Here is a 20,793-nt window from a genome sequence, read left to right on the forward strand (position 1 = left end):
TGCCTGCCTCGGCATCCTGAGTTCTGGGATTAAAGGTGAGTGACATTATTGACTGGCTTCAATTACTTACCTTATACAACTCAGAAAATTGCTTTTTAAATCATTTGTCAATTTATCAAAACAGCCAAAACAGAAAAACAACAAAAGGATACTGAATACATTCATTTATTTCAAACTAAATGTATGGGAGGCTGGCTGAAACAGAGTTTGGTTCATATATATAAATGAGCATTGAGAGTTGTTCAGGTGATGATATAATTCCTATCTGCGAAGGTTCTCTGGTTATGCCAAAGAGTAGAAGTTCTCCATGGCTATCAAAGTGAGAAAACACTTCTACCTTTGGTACATTTCTTCCCAATAATCATTTATTAGCAATAACCTCGCGTATATGTTATCAACTGCAGCTTACAGAATTCCCTCCTCCCAATTCTAAACACTACATTATATTTCTTAAGAAAATTAATCTTTGTTCAGTGGAAACACCTTTTTTAGTAACTTTTTAAAGGAAACTTTGACATCTTTATTTCTCAGGCTGTAGATCATGGGATTCAACATAGGAACAACAATGGTATAAAACACAGATGACAATTTACCTTGGCCCAGGGAGCTGACTGATGATGGCTGAAGGTACATGAAAGCTGTCGAACCAAAGAAGATGGCAACAGCCATGATGTGAGAGCTGCAGGTACTGAAGGCCTTGGATCTGCCCCCAGTGGATTGAATGCGGAGAATGTTGAAAATGATGAAGATGTAAGAACTAACGATGGTCACAACTGGTGCTATAATGTTAAATGCACTGAAGGACAGTGCAAAAAATTCATTGATAAAAATACTAGAGCAAGAGAGCTCCAGTAATGGGAAAAGATCGCAGAAGAAATGGTTTATTATAGTAGTCTTACAGAAAATCACTCTCAGCAGAAAGACAGTGTGAGCAGTGGCACTTACTAAGCCTATGCCATATACCCCAGCTATCATCCACAAACAGACTTGATAGGACATGGTTACATTGTAAAGCAAAGGATAAGCGATAGCCACATAGCGGTCATATGCCATTGCAGCAAACATATGGCATTCAGCAACAACAAAAGCACAGAAGAAGTAAAATTGAGCTATGCATTCTGGGTATGGGATGACATTCTTTTCTGTCACAAAGTTCATCAGCATTTTGGGAGTAATGACAGTGGACTGACAGCAGTCAATAAAGGACAGACTGCTGAGTAAATAATACATGGGTGTGTGCAGTTGAGAACTGAACAAAATCAAGATGATCATGCCCATGTTTCCCACAACTGTAACCAAATAGACTCCTAGAAAGATGAGGAATAGGGGCAACTGTAGCTTTGGGTTCTCAGTTAATCCAGAAAGAATGAATTCAGCCACAGCTGTATTATTTACTTCTTCCATTTTCTTGTGGAAACTCTATGTGAGAAGAAAGCTTTATATAGAAGCATACTTTGAGCATCCATTATTTTACCACTCAATAAATTTTGAAACAGAGTAAAGACATTTCCAGGAATCTCAAATCATCTCCCATCTTCTTTTCTATCTAAACAGAGATTTTTCAATCCTGTAGAAATCAGACATGCATAGAAATAATTATATAGATCTTTGCATACTTGTGAGTATTTCTACAAGAATTATTTTTACTGGTACTATTTTCCTAACACATGTAAACAATTCTAGCACACTTAATTGAAGGTTTTAAAATTTTCTCGGGTCTTATTTATAGTATCTCTCTTTTGATGAAAAATTTTACTTATGGTAATATAAACACATTATCCACAAGAGATCCATAGACATTTCTATAGTTATTTGTCAAAAAAATTAAAATTGGCTTAATTTATACTAAAATTTCTATACCACAATTCTAGACAATTGGCTAGGGAAATGAAACTCCCCCCAATATACTAAAAAAGCCTGTAGATTAGAAATCAAGAAAATAAAACATCTTCTAGTGTGTAAATATATCAAGCACATAGAAAATAAAGAATTGGTTAAAGAGGTCTATTAAATATAATTAACAGTATATCAGGGTAATGTTAGGAAACAGAAATCACAGAATAATTGAAGATGGAAGAAACTCACCAACAAACTCAGGTGAGATATTTTATAATTTTTGTTTTTCTTAGACTTGGAATTTGTTATTGATTAACATTCACAGCGATAGCTGTCCTAATTCTGGATCATTCTAAACCGTAAGGAATAGCTTCCTAATTTTATGGGTTGATATTTTTAACTTATATTTATTTGAAGCTGTTGCTTATATAGTAATATGAGATTTCTTATTTATATGTAATTTTATTGAAAGAAGTTATTACCAATCCTTTAATGCTTTTTTCTACTATAGTATACCTTTACTATAAACACTGAGATCCACACTATATGACAGAATTTGTCTTCCAAATTGGGAGTGTTGGAAATTTAACACCCAATCCTGCCTACTGAAAAAGATGAACCATTACAGCAAGAATAGGTTATGTTGCACTCTGATGCTGTCTTCAGAAATGGTTAATTACTACATGGACAGGATCCTAACATGGGGTTGACTGTGGTCCTTTTTTTTATAACTTTCATTTGAACTCCTCTAGTCCCTAGGGCTTTATTGTATCACCATTCCACAAAAGCAACTTCGCTTGATGTAATCTTTTGGTCTTCAGCTTATCAACCTTCAGAAATTCTTGACAAGATAAATACAGTTTAGTTCACCATGCATTACCTTCCTCTAGTAGTCTATTACAGTAAAAAGAATATACCAAGACATATGACCTTCTATATCGTTGGGTCTGTTCACTGGCATCTTTTACTGCTTATTGTCCTTTGCAAAGAAATTCCAGTAAATATTAGTCTCCATCAGAAAAGTACGATCATCTGTTTCTTAATCATGGTAGATCTAACCATTCTTGAGGACTTTTGACCTACTTTAACTTTAGCTGCATCCCAGTTCTTGTAAGCACACTTAATTCCACTGCCTACTCTTCAGCTCTACTTGTGTTACTTTAATGTTAGCATGTCTTTGTCCTTGGTGTAGAACGCCTCAGTACTGAATTTGTATCAGTTGTCTTAAGCTCCTATTCTGAAATGCATCTTAAATATCAATAAATCATAATTAAAATAGCAAAAACATTTAATGACAGACAGTTGTGTTTTCTTACCACTAAACTGAGATGCAAAGAACCACATACATATAACATATATGTGTTCATAGATTTATACTTCTTAAATGTGCATCTTAATTCCGCCTTGAAGCAGCATTATATCAATAATTTAGATTATAGCAAATTAGAAATTGCCAGGGAATTTATTATTTATTAATAATTTGGAGGAGGAAATTCTGTAAGTTATTTATTATTATTTATTTATTATAAATAGTATGAATACTTATGAGCTGTTACTGGATTGAGTAGATATGTGAGTTAGGATATTAACATGGAAAAATAATGAAGCAAATTTAAAAGTGTTAAGTATTGTTTCCTGTGACTATCCGGCTACATAGGTAAAGGAAAAGATGATCTGCTCTTCAGAATTCTGTAGACTAAAAGGGTATAGGTAGCCAAACAAGACACAGAATTAATTATGGTATTTAGAAGTGTCCTGAAGGACCACACCAGAATGATGATTGTTCTTATTCAGCGGATGATATTGACAGAGGTATTTTATAGAATATTAAGAAATTAAACTTTTTCTTTTTTTTTTTGGACCAGTATCGTGTGACATAATTTTTAAAGAAAGATACATTGAGCATTCCCTCAGTTATAAAAGTTGCAATATTTCTTTAAGCTTTATTCTTGTAGACTTATCCTCTTTCACATATTTTTGTTGGTGTTAAAGATGAGATTAGTATTTTATTCAATATTTTTATCATTTCTTTTTTATTGATTTTGTTGAGCTATACATTCTTTTCTGCTCCACTCCTTTTCTCTCTCCTCCCCTTCAACCCTCTCCCAAAGTCCCCATGCTCCCAATTTACTCAGATGATCTTGTCTTTTTCTATTTCCCATGTAGATTAGATCCATGAATGGCTCTCTTAGGGTTCTCATTCTTGTCTAGTTCTCTGTGATTGTGATTTGTAGGCTGGTTTTCTTTGTTTTATGCTCGCTCTATAAACCAGGCTGGCATTGAACTCACAGAGATCCACCTGCCTTTGCCTCGTGAGTGTTGGGATTAAAGGTGTGAGCTACCACCGCCCGGCACTTAGGGTTCTCATTCTTGTCTAGTTCTCTGTGATTGTGATTTGTAGGCTGGTTTTCTTTGTTTTATGCTTAAAAGCACTTATGAGTGAGTACATACAATAACTGTCTTTGTGGGTCTTTTCAATAAATTTTAACAAATCTTTTCTAAATAATTTACCAACATGTATCATAATATTAAAATATATGGGCTTATTGAGGCCATTCTAACTCAAATAATGAGAAATATTCAATTCCAACTAGTTATTCCTAAAAACATACACATCTGAGCAACACTCAATGGGTTCCTCATGTTTTATGTGTATATTATATACACACAATATATATGTATGACATATATGACACATGTGTGTATATATGTAACAATAACTTTTAAAGAAGTCAGTACTTTGAGATTAGTTGGGCGAGAACTGGAGAAGTAGCAAAGGAGAAAGGAAATGTTTAAAATCTTATAAATACAGAGTTTTCATATATGAAGTTCTCAAAATAATTTTAAATTGAAACAGATATTAACAAAACAGTATTATCAGTCACATTTTAAAATGGAGGTGCAGATCTTGGAATTGATATGGATCTTGACAGGTAAAAAGTTACACAAAGTAGTGTTTAAGATTTTTTACAAGCTAAGGCTTGTATCTCGACATACCTCTTCTTTATCCCAGACAGCAAGATGTTGGATGCTTTTCTTTTCCTTTACACTAGAAGTAGAAATAATTTTGACCATGTGATGGACAGTTTACACAGAATTACCTGTTGATCCAATAATGTTCCTTAAAGCAGGATCACAAAATCACTTGTTCTATAAGGATTGACTGGTATAAACATTTTATATGCAGGTATAGACAACAAGAGATTAGTTAGGAAAAGAATAGTGAAAATATCCCCTCTAGAGTCTCAACCCTCAAATTGTATCTCTGGAGAAATCAACAACCAGAATTAATATATATTCCCCAGAGATTCTCAGTTGTTAATGTAGTCCAGTTTAGAGTAGTTCTGTTTAAAGTATAGACTTAGGAAGAGTATACAAGAAACACTAATGTGTATTTGTGTGTGTGTGTGTGTGTGTGTGTGTTCAGGTCTTTCAAAAAATAGTTTGCTCAAAAGAAAAAAAAACAATAAAGAATGGGAAAAGGAACCAAAAGGATTTGAACTTTGTAATTCTCATTGACATCTACCAAATGTTCTTCGATTGTATGAGGAAGCTGTAAAACACTATTTGGAAAATTTACCCAAGAGTTTAAAAAAAATCAGCTTTCTGTCCACCCAAGTTAAAAATAATTTAGATAGATATTTTAAATGATATTTAAAAGCTGGCAAACAATAGTAATAATTAAAAACTAAGAGCAGACATGTGGAATCTGGTGCCAGTTAAGGCAGATGCCATTAAGGCTACAATAGTTACTTGATCTTTACAAGAAAAAAAAATCCCAAGAGGAATATGATGAGTTCACTCTTTCACATTTTCAAGAAGAACAATAAAAAATTAATTGTAAATGAAGAGTAAAAGTCATTAAGTATACTCTTTTCTAGATTAAAAGAAAAGTGTGTAAAATATAAAAATTTCCATGAGGAGAGAATTTCCACTGAAGGTAACAAATAGAACAATTGTCTATCTCATCACTTAAGTTCAGTTGTCTTAGAATTTTTGGTTGAGAATCAAAATCTAGATATCTATCAAACATTAACAGTGCACTCAGGCCTCTTTACTCTTTTCTTTGCCCTTCAAAATGTTCTTAATCAAGGTTGGTAAGGACTATCTTATAGCTCACTCAATGTTACCTAATATACTTGTGCATACCTAGAAAGAATAGGATATAAATTTGTGTGTCCTAAATTCTTATATCAGTCAATTCAGACTAATGCTGTGAGATTTGTTAATACAATTAATAAAGAAGACAAGATACATAAAATATTAAGACAACAAATCAAAGTGCATAAATGTATTTAAGGACTGGTTAGCATAAATGAGCAATGTCTAAAAAGAGCCAGGAAAATATCATCAATAGTGCCATCCATAAACAGAAACTGGAGTTCTTTTTTTAGAGAATTTACATCCTAGAAGAGATAAATTTGCAATACAGCCCTGTTAAAAGACTCAAGAATCACCAAAGAAACATGTAGAAAGAATGTAAGATCCATAGTAGTGGTTGACTGCAATAACAGTGTATCTTTGCACATGAAAGTAGCCTATAAGACATACAAGAATTGTGAAGGCTGGACAAGATCTGTGTAAGAAAAGAAAAAAAAAAACACTTTCAGCAATAAGAGGATAGTTCAGCACAAAGTTTACCTCAAAGAAGTTAGTGACAACCTTTAATGGCTGAAAAAAGGCATATCATTTATTTTTTTCTAAAAGAGAATTGCCATACAAGTTGATCATGATACAAATGGAGAAAGCATATCCAAGAATGTTTGAAATTAAAACATTGTCCATGATGGTAAAACAATAACAACAAAAAGACATGATACTGCATTATGATTAAACACCAATGATATGAATATAAGACACTTTCATACAATTAAGGTTAGGGTGATGTTGAAATAAGGATGAGAAGTAGGTAGACTAATCACACAGGACTTCTTATTGGGATAAATTGTAAAACCTTGAAACATCAATAAAACTAGCTTGAAAGCATATTGTAATTGTAGACACACATCTTCTATGCATTCCAGTTTTGTGTCTTTCAGTTTTTTTCAGAATTAAAGGAAAGATTTGTCAGTATAAAGAATTGTGTGTGATTTATTTTAAGCAGTGATTTGTGGGATTTGCTGCTCACAGGATGGACCGATGAAGTTAATGGTCAGTTGAAGAAATGCAACTGCTGATGGCACATCATCCCTATTTCTGAAACATGCTTTGGTAAGTTCTGAATGATACTGTTGCTCATGAAAATATCTGTACATTTTTATCGCCTTCCACTTTTGCAAAAATAGAATGTACCTGGTTCGAATTTTCACCAGGCTAACAATATGGGAAGCATTGGTTTTGCTTTAGAAGATGTATTGATGTAAAGGTTGGGGAAAAGATAGTTGACATATTTGTTTATGCTGAAGTTTAAAGTTGTAAGGTGAGAAAATATGTTTGTTAGTGTAGAAATACATGTGTGTTTATAAAGCATAAATAAAGACAGCTTGTGCTATTTTGGTGTGACCACTTGTGAGAAACTCATTTGATGATCAGATATCACTTCATTTCATTGCACCTATACCTCTTCCTATTTTGGGAACTGAGGGGTCAACAACAGCATGAAGAATGTTGTACTGATAAAAGTACATAGTCATCTGTTCCTGTTTATCATTGCCACTCTAGTTTAGGATAAGGTAAATATATTGTTGAGAGAAATATGACAGAAACTGTCCTTTGATTACATACTCACTAATAGAGTTTTATATACTTTCCAAATTTCCAAATCTCAGAATTACCCATTGATATTTGCAACTACTTAACTTTTTTCTTCTCTTATTTTATTATTTTCTTTTTGAAACATGTTTCTCTGTAGCTTTGGAGTCCAACCTGGAAATAGCTTTGTGCCTGCCTCTGCCTCCTAAATTCTGGGATTAGAGGCAAGTGCCATCACCAGCCAGCTTCAATTATTTATCTTATACTACTCAGAAAATTACTTTTTAAATCATTTGGCAATTTATCAAGACAGCCAAAACATTAAGACAACAAAAGGATACTGAATAAATTCATTTATTCCGATCTTAATGTAGGCAAGGCTAAGCTCAAGAGAGTTGGGTTCATGTATGTAAATATGAAAAGAAAAACATGCAAAGAGCTTTGAGAACTATTCAGGTAATGATATAATTGCTATCTGGAAAGGAGCTTTGGTTATGCCAGAGAGTAGCAGCTCTCCATGGGTATGAAGTTGAGAATTCACTTCTTCCCTGGGTACATTTCTTCCATATATCATGTGCCAACAAGAAATTCACGTATAGTGTTATTAATTGCTGTTTATGGAATTCCCTCTTCCAAATTCCAAATGCTGCATTCTTGCTAAACAAAATTATTCTTTGTTGAGAAGAAACAACTTTTTGAGTAACATTTTAAACGCAACTTTGACATCTTTATTTCTCAGGCTGTAGATCATGGGATTCAACATAGGAACAACAATGGTATAAAACACAGATGACAATTTACCTTGGCCCAGGGAGCTGACTGATGATGGCTGAAGGTACATGAAAGCTGTCGAACCAAAGAAGATGGCAACAGCCATGATGTGAGAGCTGCAGGTACTGAAGGCCTTGGATCTGCCCCCAGTAGATTGAATGCGGAGAATGTTGACAATGATGAAGATGTAAGAGCTAAGGATGGTCACAGTTGGTGCTATAATGTGAAATGCACTGAAGGACAGTGCAAGAATTTCATTGATAAAAGTACTGGAGCATGAGAGCTCCAGTAATGGGAAAAGATCACAGAAATAATGCCTTATTATATTAGCCTTGCAGAAAATCACTCTCAGTATAAAGACAGTGTGAGTTGTGGCACTTACTAAGCCCATACCATATACCCCAACTATCATCCACAAACAGACTTGATAGGACATGGTTACATTGTAAAGCAAAGGATTGGCGATAGCCACATAGCGGTCATATGCCATTGCAGCTAACATGTGGCATTCAGCAACAGCAAAAGCACCGAAGAAGTAAAATTGAGCTATGCATTCTGGGTATGGGATGACATTCTTTTCTGTCACAAAGTTCAACAGCATTTTGGGAGTAATGACAGTGGACTGACAGCAGTCAATAAAGGACAGACTGCTGAGTAAATAATACATGGGTGTGTGCAGCTGAGAACTGAACAGAATCAAGATGATCATGCCCATGTTTCCCACAACTGTAACTAAATAGACTCCTAGAAAGATGAGGAATAGGGGCAACTGGAGTTCTGGATTCTTTGTTAACCCAGAAAGGATGAATTCAGCCACAGCAGTATTATTTACTTCTTCCATTCTCTTTTGGGAACTCTTTGTGAGAAGAAAACTTTATATAGAGGAAAAAAATTTGAGTATCCATCCTTTTATCTATCAGTGAATTTTGAAACAGAATTCAAATATTTTTAGGTATCTCAAATTGTCTTCCATCTTCTTTTCTATTGAAACTATCAGAGATTTTTCAATCCTGTAGAAATGAGACATGTGAAGATATAATCATATAGATATTTATTTGCATTCTTGTGAATATTTCCATAAGAATCATTTCTACTGGTTCTCATTTCTTAAAACATGCAAACCATTCTGGCACACTGAACTGAAGGTTTCAAGGATTTCTCATGTCCTATTTATTCATCTCTCTATTGACTAAAAAATTTTTACTTATAGTAATATAAACACATTGTCCAGAAGAGATCAATAGATATAAAAATAGTTATTGGTGAATAAATTAGAAATTTTATACTAAATTATAAACAATGGAATTGTCTACCACTTTCTGATTCTCCACCACAATTCTAGGTAATTGACTAGGGAAATCAGACCCATAAAATGAACTAAGAAGCCAGTAGATTAGAAATAGAGAAGATAAAACATCTACTAGTCTCAGAATAATTGATGATGTTGTAGGAAACTCACCAACAGTCTCAGGTGAGATATCTAATAATTATTTGTTTGACACTTGTTTTTTATAGACCTAGCAGTTCAGATTGCTTATCTTCCACAAAGAACAACAGTCACCATTCTTGGTCAATACGAAATCATGGAGAAATCCTTTATAATGGTTGATATGATTAAGCCATGTCCACTGTAACAGTAATTTATATGGTGTCTTGAGATTTCTTATTTTCCTAACTACTTTTATTGAAAGAAGACCTCATTGATAATAGTACACCTCTACTAAAAATGCTGAGAACCACATAATGTAGCTGGATGTATTCCCAATTGGGAGTGTTGGAAATTTAACACTCAATATTGCCTATTGAAAAAGATGAACAGATATAACCAGAATAGGTTATGTTGCAAACTGAATATGGCTGACATGAGAACTAGTTAGTTACCACAGGAGTGGGATGCTAATGTGGGGCTGACTTTGTGCCTTTCTTTATATCTTTCATTTGAATTCCTCTGTTCCTTCAGGCTTTACTCAATCACCATTGCACAAAATGAACTTCCTAGATATGGCTTTTGGTCTTCAGCTTCTCAATCTTCAGAAATTTATGAAAGATAAATACAGTCCTCATCACTCTATTTTAGCAGCATACTCTGGTATTCTGCTACAGTAAAAAGAACTCACCAAGATACACGGCCATCTATATCTTTCAGTCTGTTCATTTGCTGTTTTACTGTTTATTGTCATTTGCAAAGATGCTCCAGGAAATATTAGTGTCAAGAGCAGAAGACCCATCATCTGTTGCTAAATTATGACAGATCTAATTATTCTTGTGAATTTGACCAACTTAATGTACTTGCCCTACATACCAGTTCTAGCAAATTCCATGACCTTCTGTTCAACTCTGTGTCACTGAAGCATGATGAAAAAAAAAAAAAAACCTCAGAGACAGATATTGGGGATCTAACTGATGAATAGAAAAGCAAGGCAACCATCTCAGACCCAGATCTCTGTCTGAAAATTATGATTCTGCCCTCACTAAACCTCAGAATGAGTCTGAGAGTGGGAGCTGCCTCCTCCCACTTTATAATCCTCTCTATCTCTGGGATTAAGAGCATGCACCACTACTGCCTGGTTTCTATGACAAGCTGGTGTTGTTACAGGAATTAAAGACGTGTCATTGCTGACTAGCCTATAATCTGGGCAGCGTTGCTGTTTTACTTTTCTGTTCTTCAGGCAAGCTTTATCTTTTAAAATACAAATAAAATACCACTACATGTGACCTTAATGTTTATATGCCTTTGTGCTTATGGCAGCATTCCCCAATATCTGTACTGTATTAGTTTTCTTAAACTCCCATTCTCAAATGCATCTTAAATATGGATAACACAAAATACCATAATATTTAAATATAAAGACTTGTATTTATTTTCAGTAAATTGAGATGCAAAGCATATATATAGAGAGAGATGCTTTCATAGGTTTATTTATTCTTTGTATATTTTCAACTTAATTCTGTTTCAAACAGCATTACATCAGTAACTTGGATGATAGTAAATAAGAAATTGCCATGAAATTTATTAGTAATAGTAATGAATACTTATGTGCTAATATTGTTATGAGTAGATAGATACCGTTGGACTATTCATGTAAACCAATATTAAAACAAATTTAAAAGTGTTAAACCTTTTTTCTGTGGCCATCAGGATGGGAAGATAAAGAACATAGAAGATCTACTCTTCAAGATTCTGTAGACTAGAAGGAAATAGATAGGTAAATAAGACACAGGATTAAATATGGTATTTAGAAACACAGCATAATGATGATGATTCTAACTCAGGGCATGGTAGAAGCAAAGGTATTTTAGATAATATTAAGAAATAAAACTTTCTTTTTGACCATATCAGATGCCATGACTTTTACAGAAAAGTACCTTAAGTAGACTTGCCACAGTTATATGTTGCAATTTTCCTTTATGCTTTACTCTTATATCCTTATCCTATTTAACATATTTTTGTTGGTGTTAAGGTAAGATTAGTGTTTTATTCAATAATTTAACATTTTTTTACAAAAAAATCATTACAATAAAATAACATTCACAACTTTAAGTTCTTTCTCAATAAAGAATCAAAAACCCAATACAATGACAAACTTCCCTAAATAAAGAAAATAAAATGATGTACCTCCAAATAAAACCACCAAACCATAACCAAATAAAAGCACACACCCAAAACCGAAATAAATAAAACAAAACAGAAAAACTCTGTGAAATCTGTTATACATTGACCAACTACTCTTGAACATAAAGATTGTCCTGGGGTGACTGATATAACCAGTGTCAATCTATTTGAGAAAAATACATCCTGGCTGAAGACAGGATATAGAGAAAATTACTCTAGGCTTGGAATGAGCCTTTGAAACCTCAAAACATATCCCCAGAGACATGGGTACTCCATCAAGGCGACATCTCTTACAAAAATGTAACAATTTCTAAACTTCTCTAAAAAGTTTATCAACCTGTATCCAAATATTTAAATATATAAGCATATTGGGGACACTCTAACTCAAATAATGACAGTTATTCAATCCCAACTGGTTAGTCCTAAAACACATCCTCTCAATGGGATCCTCATGTTTGTTTGTGTGTATGTGTATACCTATGTGTGACATATACAATGTATGTGTCTATAGCAATAACTATTGAATAAGTCAGTAATTTGGGAGTTGTTGGGACAGAACATGAGAAGTTGAAAAGGAGAGGAGAAACATTTCAAATGATCTAAATACAGAGTTGTCACATATGAAATTTCAGAAACAATTTTAAATTGAAATAAATATTAATAAAACTGTGTTATTAGTTTCATTTTAAAAAGAAAGTGAGGATCTTAAAATCTAAATGGATCTTGACAGGCAAAAAGTAACACATGTCTGATAACAACAGAATGTAGAACAAATTTTTATAAGCTAAAAACTTCTATTAGGACATACCACTCCTTCTTCCCAGACAGCTAGATGTTGGGAGCTTTTCCTTTCCCTTACAGTAGAAGGAGGAATAGCTTTGAACATGTGAGAGATAGATTACACAGAATTATCTCTTGAACCAATGTTCCTTAAAGTGCAATCAGAAAGTCACTTGTTCTACAAGGGTTGGCTGGTATAAACATTTTATATGCAGGTATAGACATCAAGAGATTAGTTAGAAAAAGAGTAGTGAGAATCATCTCCCTCTGGAGTCTCATCTCTCAAGTATTGTCTCTGGAGAAATCAACATCCAGAATTAATATATATCTCCCAGTGGTTCTCACTTGTGTAATATAGTCCTGTGGTAGTTCTGTTTAAAGTATAGACTTAGTAAAAGTATGTAAAATATTCATGAAACTATAAATATAAATGATTTTTTTAAATAGTTCCCTCAAAAGGAAAAAAAAGAAATAACAGGAAAAAGAACTAAAATGATCTGATTTTATAACTTTCATTGACACCTACCAAATTTGCTTGGATTGTATGAGGGAGCTGCAAAAAACATTCTATTGGAAAAATTTACCCAAGAATTTAATAAAAACAACTTTTTGACCACCTAACATAAAATAATTTAGATGTTTTAGATAATTTATAAACAGTGACAACCAACACTAATAATGACAACTAGGAGGAGAAATGGGGATTCTGGTGCCAGCTAAGTTGGATACCATCAATAGTTAGTTGGTCTTTACAAAAAACAACAATAAGACTGATAACATCCCAAGAGGAATAAGGTAAGTTCACTCCTTTAGGTTTTTAAAGAACAACAATAAGAATTTAGTTTTGAAAGAAGCATAGAACATTCAGTATACTCTGCTAGTTAAAAAAAAAAAGACTGTAAAATATAAAAATGTCCATGAAGAAAGAATTTCCACTGAAGATAAAAAATAGAAAAAGTGTATTTTCATCACTTGTCTAGAATTTTTGGTTGGGTAATCAGAAAGCTAAATATCGATCAAATAAGAACAATTCATTTAGGCTTATTTACTCTTTTTCTTGCCCTTTGAAATACTCTTCATTTTTTGTCATAAAGAGTATCTTATAGCTCACCTTAGTTCCTATAATAATTCTATATTTAGAAAGAATAGGGAGTAAATTTGTAAATTATAAATTTTTATTTCAGTAAATTCAGACTATTAATATGAGATTTTTGTTAACATAATTAATAAAGAATAACAGCTACATAAAATATTAAGACAAATAATTACTACATAAATGAATTTAATCATTGGTTAGCATAAATAAGCAATATCTAAAAGTACTCATGGANCCCCCCCCTCCTTTTTTTTTTTTTTATAGAATTTTCAGTCCTTGGAGAGATAAGCAGTGGAAAGAAACCATCACATAGTGGTTACATAATTTTTACCTAATCTTTCAGAGTTATTATTGATTCTACTCAGTCACTCACAACGTGTGAATTAGTGTTCCAATAACATCTCATGTCTTCTTCATAACTTTCTCTACCACTGAATTCAGAATGTTTTTTTTGATAAAATATGAACAGCATTTACAAGGAAAAAATTTCTACTGAAGATAATCAACAGGACAATTTTCTAACTCATCACTTTAGTTCTGTTAGCTTAGAGTTTAGGTTGGGCATTCAGAAAGTTAAGTGAAATTTATAAGCACCATATTTGAAAGCATAAGCAAAAACAATCTTTACTTATGATTAAATATATAAATACAACTGAATCTATAGAAACCCCAAATAAGCTAAAATATATATTAGAAATGAATAACAATAAAGTAAATTATAGAATACAAGATTCTCAAAACAACTTATCTAAATTAACACAAACTTTACAAAAACAATGAAAACTTTCCCTTTCCTTGGGTCTGGGTTGTAACTTAGAGCCAGGCCTGGTAATCACTCTAGTATTACTTATTTTATATAAGATTGCTTTGACTTTCTTGGAATTTTTGTACTTTCCTATCAATTTTAAGATTGTTTTTATATTTCTCTGACAAATGCCATGGGGATTGGTATGATATTAAATCTGTAAATCACTTTAGTAGGATGTCCAGTAACAAATTTAACTGTAATATATAATTGTTACATAGTATGCCAAAATCCCTTCCTTACTAAATCGTAAATTGAGGACAGAACTTTGTATCAGACTTTCCCTATGGTACTTCTGAAAAGCAATATATTCTATTTAAAAGGAAATGCTACCAAATCCCATACTACTTATTGGTGAAAGATGTAAACAAGCAGTGCTTGCTATGATTTTTTTTTTCCCAACAGGAGACATTGGTGTTTGTGGAAGCCTGTTTGTCAAAGAGAACTGCTCCAGGAAAGTATGATTGTAGTACACATATATGCTATGTGTATCTCTATATGGATTAGGAAAGAAAGGAACACAGATGATCATGAAATTACAAACATAGACTGAATTTCAAATATACCATTTTTTCCCAGAAAACTTGGTGAGGTGGAATTTCTCTCTGCATGCTGTGAATATCATTGGTTAATAAAGGAACTGCTCTGGGCCTATAGCATGAGAAAACAAAGGTGATGTCAGAGAGAAGCCACGGAGCAACCACCAGAGACAGATGTGCTGATACTTTGCTGGTAGGCCACAACCTCGTGGTGATGCACTGATTAATGGAGATGGGTTAAATTAAAGTGTAAGAGTTAGCACATAAGACACTAGGGCTAATGGGCCAAACAGTGATTTAATTAATACAGTTTCTGAGTTGTTATTTCAGGGCTAAGCAGCCAGGAAACAAGTGGCTCTTTCTTCCTACCATTTGGAGCTTCTTATTGTTCTTCCCCATTCTTCCGAAGGGTAACTGGCTTTAAAAACGCTATTAAGGACTAGCAAAATGTCCTTGAGTGACCAATTTTATTCCCTGATGAGGATCACAAAGTCGCTTGTTCCTCCTTAGAGCTTGGTAGATGTGACGTTTTTTGTATGCTGGATAAAAATACTAATATCTATCAGGAGAAAATAATGATTAATAAGCTCCCAATATAATCTAATTCTACTCTTCAACTCTTGGGAACATCAACAATTAGGGATCCATATTCCATTGCTATACTCAGACAATCTTGCAAAATAGTTGCCCTTCCTTCTCATTAAACTGAGTGTTTCTACAGGAATGATAGAGGTGGCATGAGAGCTCCTGAAACTTTAAAAATATTGTATTTAAAAATTCTAAACTTCAAGAAATTATTAGACCTATACTACAGGAAATGCTAAATGCAATTACAAACAAGAGAACAAAGAGAAAGGTAGGCTTTACTTATAGGTAACTGACAAGTTTTGACTGACATGGAAGCTAAGAAATTTATACACTCCAAACTTGGTCTGAGTGTCTTGAAGGACTTCTTATTCAGGAGAAGAGCTGAGTCCTCATTCTGATAAAAATAAATTTAGGAAGAGTGGAAATATGTGTGATACAAAAACATTTCTCATGATAGATCATTTGGTGAAAAATTACATTTAGAGAAACATAATTAAAAAAAAAATAGTCTCATTAGCCGGGCAGTGGTAGTGCATACCTTTAATCCCAGCATTTAGGAGGCAGATCTCTGTGAGTTTGAGTCCAGCCTGGTCTATAAGAGCTAGTTCCAAGACAGGCACCAAAGCTACACACAGAAACCTTGTTTCAAAGACCAAACAAACAAACAACAACAACAACCACCTTCCCAATTCTCTTTCCTCCCTCTAGCCCTTACAAGTTGTCATCCTTCCAATATTTACAAATATATGCATAAATATATAATTATAGACTTCTGAGTCATTTTCTTCCAAAGTCTTTTGCTTCACTCTTCCTTGAATAAGTAACAACGACCCTCATTCCTGGGGGAGGCTAAATATCCTTCCTGCAACATTAATTGCTTATAATTCTTTGTTTAGGTGTGATACTCTGAAACTTACCTTTTTTCTAATTAACATGTCCATTGATTTTGCTGTTGCACTGGTCTTTATGCAACTACTTTTAGGAAACACGATTTCACAATATACTTCCTGAAGTTCAGTCACCTAGAAGCTTTCTACTCCATCTTCTGTGAGGTTCCCGAGACACAGATGCAAGAGATACAGTGTAGATGTATCCATCAGTGTGTACAGTTGTGGTTTTCTATGATGAACTCTATTTATTTTCAAGTGGCTTCTTTGATGGGTGGGTATTAGCTATAATTATCTGTGAGTGAAAAGACAGTATTTAGAATATAGTAGCATAATGCAAATATTACAATATATTGTAATATATACATTATATACTATATACGTATATACATACCTACAGATAGATAAGGCAAATAGATGAACAAGCAGAGCACTGCACCTAGCTTGAATTCTAGGGTAGTAGCAGCTGGGATCTGAACTGCCTTTTGTAACTGTTTTCTTTGGGTATTGCTACCTTTTGCTTACAGAATTTGAATCTTATGTGAATTCTACCTGAAGGGTTCTAGGACTCTGCAAGGCTTGATAGTGAAAGGATGTGGAAAGCCAACATGTCTATGACTGATCTGATTTGATTTGACATTTGTTTCCTTCCAGGAGTTTCAAATAAGAGTTTTTTGGTATGTGGAAATTGACTTGCTAAGATACAAATTGTATAACAATAAAAAAAAAAAAAAAAAGACCTTGGAGATGGAATCCAGTAACTGCCTCTCCTTCTGCTGCAAGTAAAAATTCATCCTGGAGTGACCATATTTCTTACACAGACTCACGCAAAACATAATAAGGCTTAAACCACAATGTGGGGGCTTATAGAATGAATTATTAATACTCTCCAGGTCTGGAGGGGAAAAAAATGGTGCTCTAAAGTTAAGAGGACTCCAGGTCATGAGGAATTTAAATTCCCCATCTTAGGAGCTACAACAAGTGAAATGGTTCCTGAGACAAAGGGAAAGGCCCTTCTTAATACAGAAGATGAAAGTAAAGGAAATAAGAAAATAAAATGTCTTGATGGAAAAAAGAGAAAAGCTTAACCAAGAAAAGAGGAGTTTCACAGTAGAAGAAGGGTAATGCTGGATCGAGGCCTAGAAATAAATAGGTCCCATAAAAATAAAATAAAGGAAAAAGAAAAAGACTCTTAGGGCTGGGCGGTGGTGGCGCACTCCTTTAATCCCAGCACTCGGGAGGCAGAGGCAGATGGATCTCTGTGAGTTCGAGACCAGCCTGGTCTACAGAACTAGTTCCAGGAAAGGTCCAAAGCCACAGAGAAACCCTGTCTCAAAAAAAAAAAAAATGAAAAAAAAAAAAAAAAAAAAAAAAAAAAAAAAAAAAAAAAAAAAAAAAAAAGACTCTTCCCAGTAGAAACAGAGGAGGAAAAATGCTCCTTCCATTTTTTTAAAAAAAATGCTACATGCTGCCTGTGAGCTCTTTCAGTCAAGCACCGACCAGCACAGAGAATCAGCTTCTGAATTTCAATGAAAAGATGGACAGAGCTTCACTGCAGCTGCTGCCTAAGCTAGCACGGCCTGTCCACAGCTTAGAATTTACTTCTTGTTTGTTTACTTAATTTTGGTTTAAATGCTTTTTTTTTAAATTTTTCCAGATAGTGGTCCCTTCCTAGAAGAAAGAAAAGATTAAAACAAGTCCAACTTCTAGCAAAGACAGTAGTGGTCTTGGCATAAAATACTAACCCAGTGATTCTTTGAATTTTGAGAGGTATTGGTCATTCATTGTATGGAGAATGTTCTCTTCTCCTAAATGTTTGATTAATGCCTAAATTAACACTTACTTTTCATTGTAAATGAACTAAAGGAACAAAATTTATAATTTTAAGCCATATTATTGGGTATGCACTTATCTATCATTGTTGAGGCTTTGGTTCTGCTCTTCAAGCTGCTTTTTGTACACTCTTGGTTAAAATCTATAAAAATGTAACACTTGAAACAAAATTAGTTGTAAGTTATTAAATAATATGGATGCTAAGTCAAAAGTTCATAAAAATTATCACTTGCCGATAAAGCACCAACAAAAATTATTTTTTTCACTGAATAAAATACAGATAAATTGTTTGTTCCAAACTATTAATAGTTGACAAGTCACATTAATATTTTATTTGGGATCTGTAAAAAAGAATCCTCTGTTTAGAATTTTATATGAATATTCCATGAATATTGCCTATAGTTACCTCTTATGATTATATAGATTGTTATCGATGATATTATAAATAAATGTAAAAAATACTATGAGTATAGTAGCTGGTGATAGAATTGTTCAAATGTTGTTGTTTCCATGTCTTAAAAGTAAAACAGCACCAATATGCAGCCCAGGGGATTTGGGAGGTAGTGAAAAGAAAATATTTTGGCAAACTGTTATTAATAATGACAGGCCACAACTAACATCGCAAGTAAATGACATTGAGATTGGAGATTTAATGGGAAATGGCACTGACATATTTATAATTTCTCAAGAATCTTAGAATCCCAAATGGCATTTATAAGAAGTTTCCACTCAGTTTTTAAGCACTGGGATATTATCTCAAGTTTAGCAAAATGTAGAATAGATCAAATGTATAGGACCTAAAGGACAACTAGTGATGCTAAAGCCTTATGTGGCTGATATGGCCATGAATTTATGGGGGAGAGATTTGTTACAAAAATGGGGATCATAAATTAATATTCTCACAATTTCAGAAACAGAATATAAAATAATGTTTAAAATGAGAATGTTCCTGGAAAAAGTACTGGAAAAAATTATCAAGAAAAATCACAGGTTGTTAAACAGCAGGACAAAATAAAAACTGGCTATTTAAACTTGGAGTAGGAGCCACTTCTGGTAATGCAATGTTCTGCCTTTGAAGCAGCTAACTGATAAGCCTCTATAGGTAGAGCAATGTCACTTAGCTAAAGAAAACTACAGTTGCTTGAACAGCTAGCAAAAGAATAGCTAGATGCTAAGCACATTGGAGAAACTACTAATCTTTGGAATTCTCTTTTTTGCAATAAAAAATAAATCTGGAAAATAGAGAATATTAATTGATTTGAAAGCTGAAAATGAAATAATTCAACTTATGTGATCTTTACAGCCCAGAGTTCCTTTACCTTCTTTATCACCTAAATATTGGTTTATTGTAGTTATTAATTTACAATATAATTCCCTATTCCTTTATAAAAACAAGATAAAAAAAAAACTTCTTTTGTAGTACCTACTTATAATAGTGCCCAGGCTGAAAAGAGAGAGCAATGGAAAATTCTCCCTCAAGGATTTTTAAACAGCCCAACTTTAAGTCACCATTTTGTGCATCAACCAATGGAAATGGTTTGTAAACAATTTCTTCATTCCATTATTACCATTATAAGGATGGTATTTTATGTGCTGTTTCTGATACAGAAATCTTAGGGGAAAAATTTTTAATGTAGTACAAGAAATTTTAACCTTTTGGAGATTGCAAATTGCTCCAGAAAAAAATCAAAAAAAAAAAAAGATTCTCTAAATTATTTAGGATTTAAATGAATTAAAGAGTGAATTCAGTCACAAAGAGTATACACTGATTCTCTAAATTATTTAGGATTTAAATGAATTAAAGAGTGAATTCAGTCACAAAGAGTACACACTCAGTGTATCCTTTAGAAAAAAAATCAATTGCACACATTCAGTGATTTTCAAAAATTGTTGGGTGATATTAACTGGTTCCAACCCACCATGGACTCACTACTGAAGAATTAAATAATTTGTTTCAAATTTTGCAAGATGACTTGGATTTAAACTGCCCAAGGCAATTAACAGCAGAAGCAGAAAAATAGTTGCCCTAATTAGAAGAAAACTTGCATATATATTCTCTAGATTTCAATGTGAATCTACTTTAAATTCTGAAAAGGCTGATTCTATAATTACACACATTATTAGAGGCAATGTCTATATTGAACCTACTGATAATGATAATGCCCTTCAATATGTTTCCAGTAAAATGAAACAATTTTTTCACATTATAAAGTAAAACACATTACAGTGATACCATATAATCCTACAAGACAAGCAATTATTGAAAGATTTAATTGTACTCTTAAACAGTAGGGGGATATAAGAACACTCATGGATAAACTGCATAATGCTTTACTAACGTTAATTTTTTAAAT

The 20,793-nt window shown here is 33.2% G+C and overlaps 2 protein-coding genes across 2 annotated transcripts in view; both read right to left on the reverse strand.

Moving 5' to 3' along the window:
• Positions 1-1,404, reverse strand: part of LOC126493521 (olfactory receptor 150-like) — a 39,546-nt gene extending 38,142 nt beyond the window's left edge. The window contains exon 1 of the mRNA XM_050130536.1: positions 484-1,404. Within this exon, the coding sequence (XP_049986493.1) occupies positions 484-1,404 (921 nt within the window). The remainder of the gene's footprint in view (positions 1-483) is intronic.
• A 6,790-nt stretch (positions 1,405-8,194) lies between these two features.
• On the reverse strand, positions 8,195-15,681 carry LOC126493501 (olfactory receptor 150-like). Its single transcript, XM_050130519.1, has 2 exons — positions 15,659-15,681; positions 8,195-9,152 (listed from the first exon to the last, which is right to left on the reverse strand). The coding sequence occupies exon 2, from the start codon at positions 9,137-9,139 to the stop codon at positions 8,195-8,197; it is 945 nt and encodes a 314-aa protein (XP_049986476.1). The 5' UTR covers positions 9,140-9,152; positions 15,659-15,681.
• Positions 15,682-20,793: the final 5,112 nt, after the last annotated feature.

The sequence above is a fragment of the Alexandromys fortis genome, unplaced genomic scaffold, assembly GCF_014885135.2.
Source record: "Alexandromys fortis isolate MF-2015 unplaced genomic scaffold, M_Fortis_MF-2015_v1.1 scaffold_335, whole genome shotgun sequence".
Taxonomy (NCBI): Eukaryota; Metazoa; Chordata; class Mammalia; order Rodentia; family Cricetidae; genus Alexandromys; species Alexandromys fortis.